The sequence below is a fragment of the Mercenaria mercenaria genome, chromosome 1 (assembly GCF_021730395.1).
Source record: "Mercenaria mercenaria strain notata chromosome 1, MADL_Memer_1, whole genome shotgun sequence".
Taxonomy (NCBI): Eukaryota; Metazoa; Mollusca; class Bivalvia; order Venerida; family Veneridae; genus Mercenaria; species Mercenaria mercenaria.
The window spans coordinates 75801945-75820647 of record NC_069361.1 but is presented as its reverse complement, the minus strand read 5'-3'; the positions used below and the strand labels follow the sequence as shown (position 1 = coordinate 75820647).

Here is an 18703-nt window from a genome sequence, read left to right as displayed (position 1 = left end):
GGAAGCAACCACTTGGAAAATTCCTTTCTTTTTCTGTTTGATGAATGCGTTAGAAAGAAATAGTTTTGATCCATAAACTCTAAAATATGTGAATGTGCATTTCTAAAGCACATGGTGATGGAGTACCAATATTGTTTAAATGTAAGCGTATCCAAATATTTCGTTCATTGTGTTGCAATATTTTCGCCTTTTTTACGTAATTTGCATAAGGCTATTTGCAGTAGATGCGCATTTTTTTTTGGGGCGCAAATAACAAATTTGCGCATTTTGTAATCGCGCAGCGCAGATAACCAATTTGTGATTCAAGACGTACTGATTTTATCTTACGACAAAAAATCATATGAGGACATTTTATATAAAATTGTTTAATGATACAAATGACAAAAACCAGACATTCTTGAAGGTGTGAATTTTCTTTTTAAATAATAAAAAAGTGATCCATATATTCATGTAGTTATTTGGAGAAGATACATACGCCCTTGGTAATTTACGTACTATTTCTTTAAAAGTCGTTTTTAGAGTTACTTATCGTCGTCCCAGGTGTATTCTATAAAATTTATCGTTCTTACCTTTTTAATGCTTTTATAGTTTAATATTTAAAAACTAAAATTGTAACTTTCAAAAAACACACGAGTAAGATATCAAATCCTGGCATGTATACTAAGTATTTTTTTTATAAAATTTTGTTAATTTTACCGAGGAAATTATTTATGTCCTTAATCTTACTATTGTATGGCATTATAGTTCAAGGTTAAATCATGCCAATAGGTAATCTTAATTAAGCCACATTGCTATTTTTTCCTTTCAAGCCGAGTTTCTCGCCTCTATGTCCAACATTGATGAAACCCCGCCAGACTGTTTTGCCTAGGGTCTACAACAAAGACACCAGCATCGTGATGCCACTTCCTGTTCTACCAGTACTACATAATTATAAAGTTTTGTTTGGCTCGGAGTTTCCTTTTACTGCATGTTGCAGCCACTTTCAAAAAGGCTTATGGTGCAAGCCTAAATCATCTCTGCAATTAAAGCCCTCTACAGACGGTAAGTTTTTGTTGTACAACACCAATTAAATTCAAGATGTACAGCCAAATATTACCGTGTGTACGATGCTATTCCTTGATTTTGTAAATCTTAAGTCTTGACTTACAGATTAGGACATGTTCTATTTCGTAAGTTTTGCCTTACGTACCACCCACGTTGACAAACAACAAATTGGTAAATAATTAGTTGATAAGAGGCAAGTGAATGAAATTCCAGAAACAATTGCCCAAAAATAAACATAAATCTGAATATAAAATGGCTTCTAATGCATAATGGAAAAAGGATGACACTGAAAAGTTAAATGATTTGAGCCGCGTCATGAGAAAACCAACATAGTGCGTTTCCGACCAGCATCCGCGCTGTCTGGTCCATGATGTTAGCTAACGGTTTCTCTAATTGCAATAGACTTTGAAAGCAAACATCATTGATCCTGACCAGACTGCACGGATGCACAGGCTGGTCTGCATCCATACTGGTCGCAAAGCCACTTTGTTGGTTTTCTCATGGCGTGGCTCATTTGTGTCATGCGTAATCAAATTCATGGGACATAAAAAGGTGAATATTATTTTTTATTATTTATGGTTACATTCTTTTCAGTACCTGATGCACTATGCTTTACTAGGTAAATTTCTGTGATTTATATGGGAATGGAATACTGTCTGTATGTGAAAAATGCACAATTTCAAAATTGTACATCTTTGAGATAATTAGTGTTGTACAACAAAAACCTACCGTCTGTAGAGGGCTTTACTAACCTTGGCAACATTGAGTTACAAACCCCGATTATGCTGACATTGACAAAACTGAATCTAAAATGTAAACACTTCAAACATTTTTATGCACTCTATAGCAAAATATCGTTTTTTAACAAGTGCTTTATGTTTAATTAATTAAATCGGGGATATCGCGGCTAACAATAAATATATTAATCAGGTTTAAACTCGTTTTAATACATTTTGTTTTACAATCACCTATATATATATGATAAAGAATTTCAGTTCGACAAACATTCAAATAAAGGGCAGTTTGTTTTTCGTATGAGTTATGTGAAACAGCAAAGCTTGCACGTGATCACCGAGCTCCAAAGCAACAAACATGTGTGTAGCACTGCAATAATCCTTGGTCGCTTTGTAACCAGGAGCCCACATAGCTCAGTTGGCAGTACACCTGACTTGCGAGGTGGGTATCGTGGATTCTATTCCTACACTGGAGAGATATTTCTGTCCTTGAAAATACAATGGAGCTGCAAAAAACAAATCAAAGTTACCAAGTCGTAAAGATAATGTTTTTTTTTAATTTACATAATATCAGCAGAAACATAGACAAAAAGAATAGGCCTATAGCTTGGCCTTCGTTTTACAACATGTGTATTTTTGCATTATCTTAAAAATTATTGTATCCGCGTTTAGATTAGACATTTTGGACACAGAGGAAAGGAAAACACAGTTTTAACTGAATCAGTTGATCGAATAATGGATGCTTTAAAACAAACGGTACACATGTATATGCGCTTGCTGATGATAATATCTCTCCTTTGCGGTATGTTTACATAATTTAATTTATAATATTTAGACCTATGAATAAAATCGAATTCATCGTTTCATGTCATACCAGCATGAATTTTGGAGACCTATGGCAATGATATCTGTATATTAAGATGTGAAAGTGCACAAACAGTCTAATAAAAATTTTGTTTTCCTGTTGCAAAATAGGTCATTTTGCACCAGAACATAAGATACTAACTACTTATAAGGTGCCAGTTGAGTTTTTTTTCAAGATTTAAATGCAAGTTTGACTACTTTTGAAAGTAAGTTTAAGGTGTTATGGGTTTAAAAAGGTACGGTGAACCAATAATCAAATCGCAAGAGTCACTGTCAACTTTAAGTAGTCACTTATTTGAAAATGTTAAAGACACATGGTTTTCGATTAAAACATTTAAAGGTTGATGAAATAATACCCAAGATGTAAGGGTATGGCCATTTTTACCTTGCAATTTTAACCAAGATTTTGTGTTGCCCATTTTAAACAAAATAGTTTTCTGGACAAAACCAGTTCGCTTCAAATAACCTCGTAACCTTTGATATACACTATACAAATGTAAACTTGTAAAACTACGGTAAATGTAAGAATAGTGAATCAAATTATCCACCTTTGGTTTCTTGAATTATATCTATTTGTATTAGAATATGTCAAAAATCTTAAAACCATTGTCTGCATGTCTTGCTGATGTTTATTGTTATGAGAAGCTTGTATGACTATTGTCTACGATAATGTGTGCATGTTTTGCAGATGTATATGGCTATGGAATATGTTACTCCACTAGCTTGTATGACTAGTGTCTACCACAACATAAGCATGTTTTGCATGGTTATTAATTGTATTACTAGTGTCTACAACAATATGTGCATGTATTGCAGACATTTATGGTTATAAATTATGTCACTCCAGTAGCTTATTTTCTGCGAGCGATAATATGTGTAAGTTTGAAAATGTATATCGTTATGAATTGTGTTATCTCAATAGCATATACGACTATTGTCTACTATAATATATGTATGTTTTGCAATCTACAATGTATATGGTTATGAACTGTGTTACTCCTTACAGACCATTTATGGTTATAAACCATGTCACTCCACTAGCTTGTATGACTATTGTCTACGATAATATGTGGTTGTTTTGCAGATGTATATGGTCATGAATTGTGTAACTCCACGAGTTTGTGACCTTTTTACAATAATACGTGTATGTTTTGCAGATATACTAGCCTATGGTTATGAATTGTGTTGGTCCAGTAGCTTTTATGGCTATTGTCTACGATAATATGTGTATATTTGCAGATGTATTTGGTTATGAATAGTGTTATTCCACTATATGCATGAAAATTATCGTATGTTTGCAGATGTTCAGGGTTATAAATAGTGTTACTTAACAAGCTTGTGTGACCTTTTCTACAATAAAATGTGTATGTATTGCAAAAGTACATGGTTATTAATTGTGTTACTCCACTAGCTTGTATGACTATTGTCTACCATAATTTGTGCATGTTTTGCAGATGTTTATGGTTATGAAATGTGTTACTCCACTACCTTGTACGACTATTACTGTAGTGACGGATTCTACTGCTGTGTAAACAACACTAAGTGCTGGTAATTTCTTCATAGCTTTCGATACAGCATACCTATCCTAGTAAAAATTATTAGGCAATAACTCTTACATCCTATGATATTTGCTTTATTAGCTGGTTTTAGTTCATTTGTTTCTAGCTATAAACGATTCAAGTGGAGTTTCATCAAGTCAAAATTCCGATTTTCACCTGATAGAACATAAGAGGAAACACTCAGTATAACTAGAGAACTCCATAATATCTATGTATCTTATGTAAATTAGGGCCGAGTAAGAAGAGTCTCACTGAATAACCAAACATAATGCAGTACGCTTTAAAATTCAATTTTGAGTACAAAAAGGAAAATATGTGATCAATACCCACTAACACTTGCTTTAACAATACGTTATAGAACATACTGAACTAAAAAATGAATAATATAAAACTTCTGACGAAAAGACGTTACGGAGGTAAAATATTCTGTGAGCACTATTTACACCATTCCGATGGCATCTTTTTACTGAAAGATACCGCTTTATATGTTTTCTGAGTTTAGTCTACTTATTTTGTAATTATTACACGAATTACTCGGATTTGTTTCATTTTGCAGGTAAGTTTTGCGACATAGGTTGCAGCCACATTATTCCGCCCGACAACTTCCTAAGCCACTACTTTCGAGTTTTGAGAACATCCAGTTTTACTATAGGCATAATAGAATTCATTACCTCTCACGAACAGACTCTATCGAATCAGGTCTCCTGTTGTGTTGCTTGGTTGTGTTCCATGCTTCAACAGTACCTTTTCACAAATATTTCTCAGATTTATCTTAAATTAAGAACACATTTGTGTTATACATTGTCATAATGCATTGTATTACATGTATTGTCAAAATAAATACTGATACGAAACAGACGTAACAAAAGAGAAAAGTCAACAAACTTTCAACAAAAACAAATTCTAATATAAAAAGCAAGACTACAAGCGCAACATGAGAACTGAACATCCAAAACAAAGTATTTTCAAATATAAATGATGCCCAGATACTGAAAAGTTACAAACATAGTCTTTGTTACTGTCCTGTGACTTTGGTGCTCTGTGCTTCCGAGAGATCTACCCTTACCTATTATCTTTTGGAACATGGTGGTGATAAGAGTGATGTTAGGTGCACCATAAACCGGTTTAAGCCCCCAAGTGGTTTTGCCACTGCCACTTCCGAGGCGGTGCCCCACTGTGTTCCTATATTTGTTCGTTTTGTCCTAGTGTGTTTACTTTGTGTTCGTGTGTGCTGTTGCTTTGTGTGCGTGTGTGCTGGTGCTTTGTGTGCGTGTGTTGGTCGTGCTGGGTTAACGTTCGGGGAGGCTGCCTTGTTTGGAACGGGGCTTTCCCTGTTCGATATTTTTTAAAGCATTTAGCCAGAGACAAACACCACAAAGTAGAAAATGTGGGTAATGCCATCCTCACACTTTATTTTCAACTAGTTACAAAACAGACAGTGAAAATAAAACCAATCACCGCTTAGGTAAGCTCTGATATCAGACTGTAAACCATATAATAAGAGTCAATCCGAAACTCAATATCTTGTTTGAATTCAGAATACCAAAAAATAATTTTAAATGTCGATTTTTTAAGGAAAAACCGTTCAGACCGTTCTTGTATTTTGGAGGAAAGCGTCATTGAGTCTTGCACTTGATTTTGTCATCGCATCGTCAAATAGGAAAGCGTAGTAACAAACTGTACTGGTTAACTGTCTTCGCTGATCATGATTTTGTAACTTTATAATTCTATGTGACACATTAAAACCTTTTTATAAGGACTTATATAAAGTTAAGTATCCAAAAACAATATTTCCCACAATAATTTGAAACAATAACTAGGTCATCCAAGATTGTGCTCATTTGTTTGCAACCAAAGGGCTATAAATAAATATATATACATCTTTGTTGCAACCAAAAAGAACGTATACTACTCTTAAAAGATAACATGACTTTATTTAAAATGGTTAATTCTACCATATGTACAAGATAAGATATTTTCCTTGAGTCCCAGTAATCTGATAAATCCGAACCAGTCAAGTTTGAAAATAGTGATACAACTACAGCAATACGATAACTTTGCCATTTACATGTATGTCATTCAATTTCTTGCAATGCGCTTGCTGTTTTTCTAAATTCTCTATTTTGTCTACATTTTAGCCCTAACGCATCAGGCTTATCAGTTGGTGGCAGTGCTGCCGTGGTGATGGGAACTCTATTTATTGTCGTCTGCATTGTTGTAATACTAGTAGTCTGTGCAGCGAAGATACATAATCGACCAGGACAAAGGATACGGCCAATGCAACAATCTGGTATCAAAATAAACTCGTAGCTAATTACCTAAAATTACGTTCTTTCTAATGATATCTCAATACCTGATATTTTGTATGAAATGAGCATTCAGTATTATTGTCTTTCTGCTTTCTGTTTTAGTTGTCATGTTCAAATTATGGCGTGATGGATGTTGCATATTTCTTTGCCACTCATGAACAGGCTTAACATTTTGCTTGATTAGGTTCTCTGCGTCCAAGTAGGTCTGTATATCAGTTTTACTTTCAATATGCTTTGAAGATAGCAATATTCTGTTAAACTTAGATATTTTTTTCCAAATTTCATCTATTCAGGGCAAGCCATCATCGCAACGGCAAACCATCAAAGCCGTCAAGGTCAAGCCAACTTCGACCAGTCTATAAATGGACATCCGTCTTATGAGCAAGAACAAAATGGAAATTGGCACGTTATCGACAACAAGGCGGAAGCCAGCGACCTAGCATATCTCCCTAATCAAACGAATTGTTAGTGCATGTATCAGAGTAAAATTATGTAACCGTTTTCATGAAATAATTTTCAATGCGCTGGACAAATTCTCGGGCCATTGTTGCCAATGCATAGATAAAACAAACTTTTCAGTCATTAACAAGTTTTAAAATATGATATAGGAATGTTTTGATATTTCACTTTATATGAATCATTATAAATTAAGCAGAAAATATAAAAATGTGATATATTTCATCGCTTATTATTTAAAAGATACTGAATCTATGTTTGTTTTTGTTTGGTTTTAAGGTAGTGTATCTGAAATGACAAACGGTAATCTGTGAGGGAAAGGTGTTTGCAAAATCTTAATTTTATGGGTTTTCCATATCAAACTAAGGCAAGCATAGGGTATTGTTGTGCAGAATGATCTTGATTAACTTCAGAAAGGTAGTGTTAGCATATTACAGACTATAGCTAGTGCAAAAATACATTATATTTGTTCCATTGTGGATAATATAAGTAGTGAGACAAACGCCAATTAATTCTCACTTGGGAATCTGCAAAACGGAAAGATAAATATCTAACAGAAAAAGTTATGTTCCGAGAACGCAGTCCCATCAAACCTCAACCCCGTAGCAGTGTATGTATTGATGTATACACATAAACGTATGTACACAATATTAATGAAGTAAAACTTATATACAAACGAGGGCAAAGTGAACTATGAAGGAGCACAATCGGACACCGTCTTGTAACTGTCAGAGGCAATCACATCACTGGTTAATTTAAACAGGTTTATGCAACGCTTGTAACCTTATTCTTGGTCCCACCATGGTTCCAAAGTCAACACTTAAAAGCCAAGTTGATTCATTGACTTTAATATAGCCTGGGCTTGCATAAAAGTATAAATAAGCAGTGATAAGTAAAAGCTCATATCAATATACCTTGTTTAGAAAACTATCCCAAAGACGACGAAATTGCTTTCATTGTGCATGTTGTAGGGGGTACAAATTAAACAAGCAAATATTGCAGAGCAATACATGACTTCCAATCGAACATGCAATAAGAATAACGACATATAGTATAACAATGGTAAGACTTAGAATATGAATGACACAACATTGAATAACAATATCAGAGATACAGTAACAATAAGGAAATATAGAATAACAATAAGCCATAAGAATATCGAACATACAATAAGAATAACAACATATACAATAACAATGGTAAGACTTAGAATATGTACGTTAACCTTTGTGAGAAATAAGATGTTTGGCATGTTACAACAATGCCACTTTTCCATCTTCGGGTTAATACGTGTTTAGTAATGTAATCCGCTGAGCGCGAATTAGGAAAGAATAATTTTAACGTCAGAGGTTATTTCTATAAGGTCACGGAGTTTGACTGACCAGCTTGTAATGAGTTTGCGAGGTCAGTTTCTCAGTCAAGTGTGGCTTCCCCATTCTAAGTGTTCAAGAGAAGGAACAACAAGAGAAGGAAAAATGATAGGAGTAATTTTAGCATCACTAATAAAACAAAATCTGTTCTTATTTTGGTCTATACATGTATATTTAATATATATAATGTTGTAGATAGGTTATATGAGTATTATGAGCTATATAACTATATGCACATATATGTGATACTTTTGCTTCTGTATATGTCAAAATTGAGCGTACTGAAAAGATTGTGAATTTTATAGACGTCAGTACTTAACAGGTTGCCAATGCTTCTTTTTCGAAAAGTATTCCGAATTAGTTATATTTCACACTGTTCTTCGCATCCATATACAGGCAATGATGCAGCATAGGTATCATGATCACCAGATTCCTGTTCCATCAGTACCTGGTAATATGAGGTCAATCAAAAATATGTTTTGCATAGAAATGTGTAAGTATTATATGTACAACTTGAAAGGGGTGCATGCAAGATGAACAGATCTAAATCTGTCGAACTCGGGGTCTGAATTCGTATGTTTGTCAGAGTACGAGTTTACATTGCTTGTGCCAATCAATAGATTTCCGTGTCTATTTGGATGAAAAAATTACTTTAATTATCATATTACTTTAATGAATTCCACTGATGAATTTGCTTTTTGCAGGTAAATCTAGATTATTGAGAGATTCGAGATCAACCAGCTGTCAAACAGCAACACCCGACTGTACGCGAAAGTCAATATCGGTATATTCGTTTTAACTCAATAACCTGTGGACCATATTCTTTTCTTCGGCGTAGCTGTCTAAGCTCACTTTTGACCCGCTTAAAGAACCAATAAAAGTGGTAAATTTTTCAACCAATAAAAACAACGGGGCATGGACAGAAATGAATATATGCATTACTTTTTATTTAGCTGAAACAATATAATGTTTCACAAAAAGTTTCGTTACATTTTAATAGAGTATTACATAGAGATACAATACTGAGATACTGTCTCCTATGACAAAAGATTACTGTAGACAGGAGGTATTTAAACATTTTACCAGAATGATGATTGGCTTTTAGTACACGAATCCTTAAACTCCAAATTATCAATGTTTAGTATAGCTTACGGCCCTTGTAAGTTCGGCCATCTCCGTTAACTCTGTACTGTACTTGTGGATTAATTTCCACCGCTTAATTAAATTAATAGTAATAAATGCAAGTGTTTGATATGACTTGGGATCAAAACATTCCGTCTTTTTGCTAGTACATCTACCAAAAAGTGCCAGAAATGCAGTACTGATTTTAAATTGCACAGGAGTATTCAATTACTTTCGTAAAACAACGCGCGGGAGACTGTTCTTTATACTGTAATCCAACATTTTCATTATATTAAATCCCTACCAACGCCGAATATCTTTTTTTAAAGATATAGATCTAGAGGATATTTGTTTGTTTCAGTGAAATATCAATTTTATTTCACAAGTGAGCATCAAAAACTGATATTTTCACGAGTGGCTTTTTTTGGTGCTCACGAGTGAAATAAAATTGATATTTCACTGAAACAAACAAATTTTCTTTTTATTTCATGTGTAAAACTCTATTTTTGTTGCGTAATTTATAAAAATGTCGAAAATCGCGGGAAAGATCAACAGAAAGCATTACACAAATGACGTCATTTTAACGACGTCATCGTCATTATGGTCCCCGGTATTCATAACGCCCGGTATACAATTTGACTTCAACTGCGACGGAGGACCGGAACAAGTTCGGCAAAAACAGTGAAAATAAAAATGATAATCTACTGTTTCAAAACTGTGGATTATCACTTTTATTTCACTGAGAAAACTCTATAATTCACTGGAAAACATAAAATAAATTTCTTGTTTAAGTATGCTTTCACTTGGAATATTTCGCTGTTTCGCATCTAGTCGACCAACATATTAAAGCAAGCATCTTGTATCTATTAAAAAACGAAAATACTGTATACGTTTATTTCTCTGGTATGGATATTTTGGGCACAATTCTCCCACTCATCATGTTAACACCACTAAGTCAGCCAGTCACCGAACAAACTGTTGTATAAGGAGACATAGCAATCCGTAAAATGCTCCAAAAGGCTAAATTCAATAAATGCACTCAATAATTTAAAACTGCCCCGAAACATTTTTTGTTAATCCACTAAACTTCCCAATGGTAAGTCTTGGATGTTTTCCCCAGTTCTCCAACATCAGTGCTCTGCTTCAAAGTGTAAGCATGGTAAAATGTTGCATTGTACGTGTACATTGTGAAGTCTATGTAACTCTAGCGTCTGCGGTACTTTGTTGTTGTGATGATTTGGTTTGCAGTGCGCAGGTTCCTTAACTTTTATCACTTTTTACAAATTTATATCCCTTTTTATGATTTCGCAATTTTTGGAAATAATGTTTTGTATGTTAGCTGGTATTTCAGTATCCGCTAATGAAGATATAACATGTTTCAACTTAGCAATATATTTTCTCATTAGGCATAATATGAGACTCAAAACTGTTGTTCCCTTTTCGTTCTTGCTTATGCCTCTATTTTCATACCTTTAACTTTTTAAAAGGCAATGCTTCTGAATAGTCGAGAGTTGCTGTCTCCAACATATCTTATTACATGTATTTTAAAGACACTGACCTCCAGATCGGTCAATAACAGAAAAAAAGATATTTTTTTAGATAAAAAGGCCTTGAAACGTAGTTACTAACAGATCATATGTTACGGAAACTCATAAGAATTAAAAAATTAGTTGTTTCTACTATTCTTATCTTCATTCAAAATTAAAGAGCGTTTGTATCGGGGTACCGCAGGTAAACTGCCTTAATTATGAAGCTTAATATTTAACACTTGTCTAGTACGTATTCCTCCGTGATGCATTGGTTAAGACTGCTGGAAAATGTTTATTGCCATGGCGATCCCGGTTCGAATGCCGACTCGGGCATCTCTTTTTTTTCTTGATTTGGCAATCATGATAGTTTAGAAATAAAAACTCATGTTCTTATGTTTATAATATGACCAAACTTCGATTTTAAAGAGAGATAATTTTTAGCCAAACTCTGGGTGTCAGCGCCTTTAAACTTGGTCGAGAAAGGGATCATTACCGAGTATCAATGCAGCAAAAACAGTAGAGCATGAACAACACATACATTCAGATTTACAAAATTAAACTTCCTGGTATGACTACAATTTATGGACTTATGTAATTATATGTATGACTAACTGCGAGCAAACCCTCAAAAGACTTTTGTATGGACGCCGCCATATCAGAATGGTCTCCACGTCATTTTACAATGTTTGAATGTCTATGGGAAAAAATCACCAAATCTTGAATTTTAATTTCTTTTCACATTTTCAAAAATGCAAAACATGTACCGTCGTGCGACAATAAGATATCAGCATTCTGGTTCCCTCATAAAACATAATTTACATGTTGTCTTTAACATTTTTCACTCAATCTTATATACCGCACCACACTGGAGACGCGTGCTTACAGTTGGATGTTTCAACCCTCTGGGCAGGATATTTATTATTTTCAGTTTGTAATAAATGGTTTTAACCTCTATATGAAGCCAGTCTGTGCGTACCATGCAACGTTATGCGCACTGGTATCCGGCAAAATGGTTACGATAGCCTCATGAATTGGGGGGGTGGGGGGGGGGGGGGGGGGGCTGTTTCTGTTTGTTCGTTTCCATATTTTCCAGTTGGTGCATTCCATTTTATCTGACCACCATCATCTACAATATCATCCACACTTACATTGCATTTGTGTACACTATTCATTCTTCCTATTCATGAGTTACATATTGTAGGTTCCATAAAAATTCTTAGTTTTATACACTTTTAAAAAAATGTATTCATTATTATCTATGATAATGTTCTTTCGATTATTTCGCACTAAATTGTACCTAGTTGCACTGCTTTTGTATTATTCTCTTTTTATCCACTTGGCTGTCAAGAACTCGTATGACCATGATAACGGGTCTTAACATTTTTGTTTTCCGTCTACATCTTTTCTTTCTTCATGTTTTGTCACTAAGTGTAACTGTATTTGCCCTGTTCACATTTTATATACTTTCGTTTAGCCTATCTCTGTTTTTACTACATGTAGTATTTATGTTCATGCAAACAAATACTTCGATTCGAATAGATCCGAAAAAAATAAGGTGATTCGGAATACCTCATATATATATATATTTTATATTTGTTACAGTTTTGTCACAACCGTTTCAAAATTTATATACATACAGAGTGATAGGTATATAATGTAATTCATATCCGTTTATTATTTGTTTCGAGGAAAACTAAACATTACAATTTTCTCGGCAAAAATTTCTAGTAATATACGGTATTCTTATATGCTGTTTTCGTTTGTCAGTTATAGAGTGTAGAAAAACTTGATGACAAACAATATCCGTCAGTATCATAATAATGAAAAAGGTCATACACTACAATTGGTAAAATGTTTATCATAAACGTGCAACCATTATTTTTTTAAAATATAACATAAAGGAATAAACTCAGATTATTGTATTCCATCTATACTACGTGACGAGTAGACTGTATACTATTTTTTTAGTAAATATATTTTACTAAATATATTCATGGATAATCCAGTGAATCATTAATATAGGGTAGTGTCTATTTTTGGAAATTGAATCATAACCCAAGTCAAAACAGACCACGTCGCTTCAACTCACGTTTCAGTATGTTTACATTATACGGTATCAATCGTGATACGCGATTGGTCTATTTCTATAGCTGAAAACTACGTACTGTTGTGAAATTGCTTAAATATAAAAGTCGCGTTAAACATTTCATATTGTTAAACTTGACACTGGATATTAATTATTGAACATAACTGATAATAATGACGGCTACACATCAATATGATACAAGTCTACTGGACAAGTGAGTATATTAACTTTAAACAATCGTGCGACATGACATATATATATATATTTAAGTCTTGAATCTTTATGGGATTTACTATTAGTATATTCAATTACGCAAAATAAACAAAAATAGGTGCCATGACCGAAAAAAAAAAAAAAAAAAAAAAACAACATAAAAGAATCACAAATGAAAATTTTTGAAGGATCTGGATATTTGGTTGATTTTAGAGAGACAGTTCAATGAAAGGGAATGTCTCCAGATCACATCACTTTATTGCGTGACTAACGCTTTTGTTTTTCTACGTGTTCCACAGACAACAGTGTTTTATATATATATATGTAAATAACTGCTTAAACAGAACTTACTGACTCACTTGTTTACAGGTATACACAACTAAAGGCTTAAATACAGAACATGTACTGTTTTAATATAGTTCATTCCATCCTCTTTTTGATGTAACGTGTTGTTTATTTGTACAAATCGTCATGTCAGTGCAATAACTCAATAAGTGTATATATATTATATAAGCACTTATTGAGTTACTGCGCTGACATGACGAAATATAACATATAAACGTTTTATAGTAATGTAGACAAATGGACCACAAGTGCATTAAACATTGATAAAATTCAAGAACACGGTCCGTCCGACTGTATTTAGAAGAGCGGCGCGAAGCACTTCCGGTTTCTGTGATTATGGTGAAAAGTTGCAAAAACGTATTAAACGATAGTCGAAACAAATTTTAATCGATTTATATTTTTGTTTCAGTGACTTGTTGTTCAAAATGCTTATAATTGGAGATGCCGGCGTTGGTAAATCCTGCCTATTATTGCGTTATGCTGTAAGTATATGTACCGTCCTATACGGACATTAAATTCGCTAACATCGACTAGATGCATCTTTTTACATGTTTTGAAATAAAAGTTCTGGTGAAATTTTAAGTTTACCTAATAATTAGATTACAACTGGGAAATTTAAGACACGGGCTTATTTCAATGACGGGGAAGACCTCGAAACGTTTCACATCCAAGTACTTCAGGGCGAGTAGGGATTAGTCACTCATTCTTTTATGTCTATTTCATGTTCCAGAAACCCCTGATCATTAAATATTTTGAGTCTTCCCTTAAGACAATATAAATAAGTTATTTTCATATTTTCGTCATTTATATCATTTTCATGTTACGGCAACCATTTCCACGACAACCACTTATACTGTGATACGGAGGAGTATTAGTGCCATGTGCGTTTTGTTTTATTTATTAACTAAATTTCGAGTTAGTATAGAGTTAATAAATAACATACACTTGGCACTAATGCTCTGCCGTACTATGATGTATCGCGTCCACTTAATGTTCCGGCGACAAAAAAGAATCGAAGATTATAATTAACGTCTATATCTTATAATTATTTCAGGACAACGAATTTTCGGAATGCTACATCAGCACGATTGGAGTAGACTTTGTAAGTAATAATAGGTATTCTTCATTATCCGGAAAAGCATAGCCGAATTGATTGACATGGAAGAATAAGTAAAATACTCTAGACCAGTTTGCTGTTGAAGAAAGTCTTGTAAATGTACATTTAAATTGTAATATGAATACTTATATGCTTAAATCGTATTTAATTTAATGCTATTTTGTGACTGTTATTTGGGACATTTATACAAACTTTAATGAAATTGTTTTAACTTCTTTTTTCAGAAAATCAGGACTGTCGAGATGGACGGGAAAGTTATTAAATTGAATATGGTAATTATTCTATATATATATTTTTTTCATTAAATAGAATGTCAATTGATGATAAATGACAATTAAAAGGCAGCGGATTTACATTTGAGAAGTCAGATAACTCGAGATTCTCGGTAATTTAGTACGGACTTATACGAAGTGCACGTGAATGTATTCACAATACTAAATAAAATTTCACTGTTGCTTGATTTCAGTGGGATACGGCGGGTCAAGAACGATTTAAGACAATAACTTCTACATTTTACCGAGGAGCGCATGGTGTTATTCTTGTCTTTGATTTATCCGACATGGTAAGCTTTTATAAATATACTGTTGAACCTGCTTCAGCGGCTACTTGTCTCAAGAAACCAGTCTATTAACTTCCAAAACTGACTGTTATGTTATAAACGTGTCTGTAGTACTGTAGCAACGTGCTTAAAAAAAACCAAATTGTGTTGCTCCCTTGTAACTCTGGACAGTTTTGCAAACATTTCATTCGTGTTCAAAGCACTATTTTCGACAGCTGATGTTCTAAATTTTAAAATAGTTCAATCTCTGTTGTCCCCATAAACAAGCGAGAACTTCTTCACTTAAAATATCAAAGAGCTGTACAATTAAGTCCGCATTTGTCTTTGATATGCGAATATCTTTGCATGAGCTTTGTCATTTGCCAACATTTTATACAGGTATTGAATTATATTGACAGGAATCTTTTCAAAATCTGCGAGGCTGGTTTAAAGAAATTGATAAATATGGCGGACATCATGTGGCGAAACTGCTCGTCGGCAACAAGTCAGACATGAAGGCCAAACGGGTGGTTACCTATGAAATGGCTCAGGTATGTTTTACAGATACACCGTGTATGGTCATAAAGAAACCTATGTATAACCTGGCTACAATGAAATATTTTTCAGTAAAGGCAATTAAAATACTTTTATTTGAAAAAAAAGCAACTGACTCATGATGGACTTGGTTAGTGCTGATCTTAAAATACAACAGACACATTTCTTCAAACCAATTTCGATTTAAGTAGATGTTAAATATTTTCTTGCTCAACTACGGCAAGTTTGCTTATTTTGTTTATTTCTTTTATAAACAGGAATTTGCTGGCCAAATGGGCATTCCATACTTGGAAACAAGTGCAAAAACTGCCGCTAACGTTGAACAGGCTTTCATGACAATGACTGCTGAAATGAAGAAAGTCTTTGACACTGGTGCTTTCAAAAATCCTCCTAAACCAATCAAAATCACGGAAGGACGGCATGTGACCGGGAAGTCATGGTCGCTTGGCAACATGTGTGTTTGTTGAGTATGTTGTACGAGTGTATGTCTGGCGATATATTTCATTTGTTGTCCGGTTCATCAAAGAATGTGAAATTACAGTAGATTTAAGGATGACAGAGAGATACTTTAAAGGCCGCAAAGGAACAATACAAAGAGAATGACTGGATAGGGGACTGGTATGTACTCGGTCGAATATGTGCTGTGATTTCTAACCAGAGTACGAAAAATGCCAAATCGAAGTTCTTTTTTTCGTGGACTTTAACGTCACACTGACACAATGATAGGTCGTATGGCGACTTTCCAGCTTTTTAATGTGGATGAAGACCCATTGTGCCCTTCCGAGAATTATTTCGTCAGTGGCGGGCCCCAGGGAATAGCCAACGACCTTCCAGACAAGCCATAAATGTGATGTGCGAAAATAAAATATCATCCTCTGTATGTAATGACAGTTTTAAAACAAATGTCTACACGACGCTTTTAAAACTTGAGAAAGCATACAGACTAATATTGTCAGATCGTCTCAAGGTATTTGTACCTGGTCAAGCGTTCTGTATGTTACGCGTCTAAAACCATGTGGTCTCTAAACTGAATGCAAAGTAGTGTATCGTCGAAAAAGTGTTTAATAGTTCAAGCGACAAAAGTACCGTGCGACTGTGATCTAGTACAATGACCTCCCGTAACCAAATCCAAGTTCAAGCCAGAATTGTGATGTGCAAAAAATAAATTATCACCCACTGTGTGTAATGACGGTTTTAGAATAAACGTTTGAAAGACGCTTTTAAAACTTGAAAAAGCACGCAGAATAATTACCTGTACACACAATACGAGGCTGAACTGATTGATAAGATACAAGATGATTTTACTGAAACGTTTATGTTCACATAAGTGATATCAAAATACTTTTGCAACCTCAGCAGCATTGTGATGTATTTACGCTCGCTATATTAATGGTGAAAGATGGCGAAAAACTCCGTCAACTAGCAGAAAGGGGTTCATAGTGCTATTTAAAATCAATTTTGTTTTTATCTTCATCTACGACTTGGATGCACGTTTCAAAGTTCAGATGGTTGTGATTTTCCAGAATCTGGTGAACAACATAGTCCCCGCATGTTATTTTGTGCCATTATGTAGAGTACATACACCTTTAACTCAGTAAGATAATTTTAGACTAATAAATGATCAGACATGATCGGTAATATAATTATGACTTTCTATATTTTCTGCCTATTATTTTTTCATTGATCTGTGCAATATCTTTTGTTAACGTTTGTTGATATTTATAACATATTTTTGTAGACAATACATTTTAACGTTTTTTGTCAATATGTTATCTGTGATATAAAGTTGTAAATAAAGTTATTCTTAAAAGACACGATTTTCTGTCAGTGGACCAATTGTAGTTCCATTGTTGCAATGTTTTTGTCTCCATTCAACTGAAGAAATTGAAAAATTTCCTTCACTTCCCTAGAGAATTGATTTTATCATATATATATTGTGAACTTACCAAGGAAATTTTCAGGTACGGACAGTATATCAGTGCGAAAACAGGCCATTTCTAGATTGTTTAATCAAAGCTGTATTTCCCCAGGGAGTTGTCTGGATGTCACAGACAGCGAGAGAGATCTAACAGTATCTCGAGAGCATACCAATGTCATAAAATGTTTTTACCTCAATATAGACCCACACTTCAAAGATTAGGTATGAACATGTTTAAATGGCTTAATAAGAGCTATCGGAGGACATCAACGGTCAGCTGTTCAAAGGCTTTTTCATAAAAAAATACAGACATAAACAAGATTGAACATCACATCAGTTTTGAATCATAGGATTCTCCCCTCTTATGACGCTCAATCAAAATGAGATAACAGATCCAATAAAACAAGAGCTACCCAAATGTAAATATCAAGATGTTTAATTCGAAGGATATTTGACAAAAACATATCAGAATATGGGAAATTGATGTATCAACTAGTTTTATAAACCGAGAATGTTAAGATTCAATCAATACATTGTTTTGGGAAGTAACTTGCATGAACTTTAACCAGAATTTCTAAGTCCAAAGGGGCATAATAAGGTATAAAAATGTTAAGGTTTGAACTTGACCAGTGAGGTTGGTAATTGACCTAGAAAAAAATAAATAAGTTTCAAGTCATATTGCCTTTGGTATGAGCTGTATGTACTTGCACGCAAAACTTTAACCAGATTTTTCTAAGTCCAAAGGGGGCATAATTTGCCAAAAATACATGTCAGAGTTATGGGACTTGGTGCTATCAACTAGTATTATAACCCCCGAAGACACATGTGAAGTTTCAATTTAATATCTATAGTAGTTTTGGAGATAGTTACTTGCATGTAAAACTAACCAGGATTTTCTAAGTCCAAAAGGGGGCATAATTTGCCCAAAATACATGTCAGAGTTA

General features: G+C 34.0%; 2 protein-coding genes across 2 annotated transcripts; both read left to right on the top strand.

Annotated features, from left to right (window-relative positions):
- The first annotated feature begins 2277 nt into the window (after positions 1 to 2277).
- Positions 2278 to 7221, top strand: LOC123545481 (uncharacterized). Its single transcript, XM_045331804.2, has 4 exons — positions 2278 to 2580; positions 4097 to 4190; positions 6340 to 6491; positions 6804 to 7221. Exons 1-4 carry the CDS (start codon positions 2514 to 2516, stop codon positions 6977 to 6979), a joined length of 489 nt encoding a protein of 162 aa, XP_045187739.2. The 5' UTR covers positions 2278 to 2513; the 3' UTR covers positions 6980 to 7221.
- A 5910-nt stretch (positions 7222 to 13131) lies between these two features.
- On the top strand, positions 13132 to 17653 carry LOC123533652 (uncharacterized). Its single transcript, XM_045315397.2, has 7 exons — positions 13132 to 13287; positions 14041 to 14113; positions 14686 to 14733; positions 14973 to 15020; positions 15215 to 15310; positions 15706 to 15837; positions 16099 to 17653. Exons 1-7 carry the CDS (start codon positions 13247 to 13249, stop codon positions 16306 to 16308), a joined length of 648 nt encoding a protein of 215 aa, XP_045171332.2. The 5' UTR covers positions 13132 to 13246; the 3' UTR covers positions 16309 to 17653.
- The last annotated feature ends 1050 nt before the right edge of the window (positions 17654 to 18703 follow it).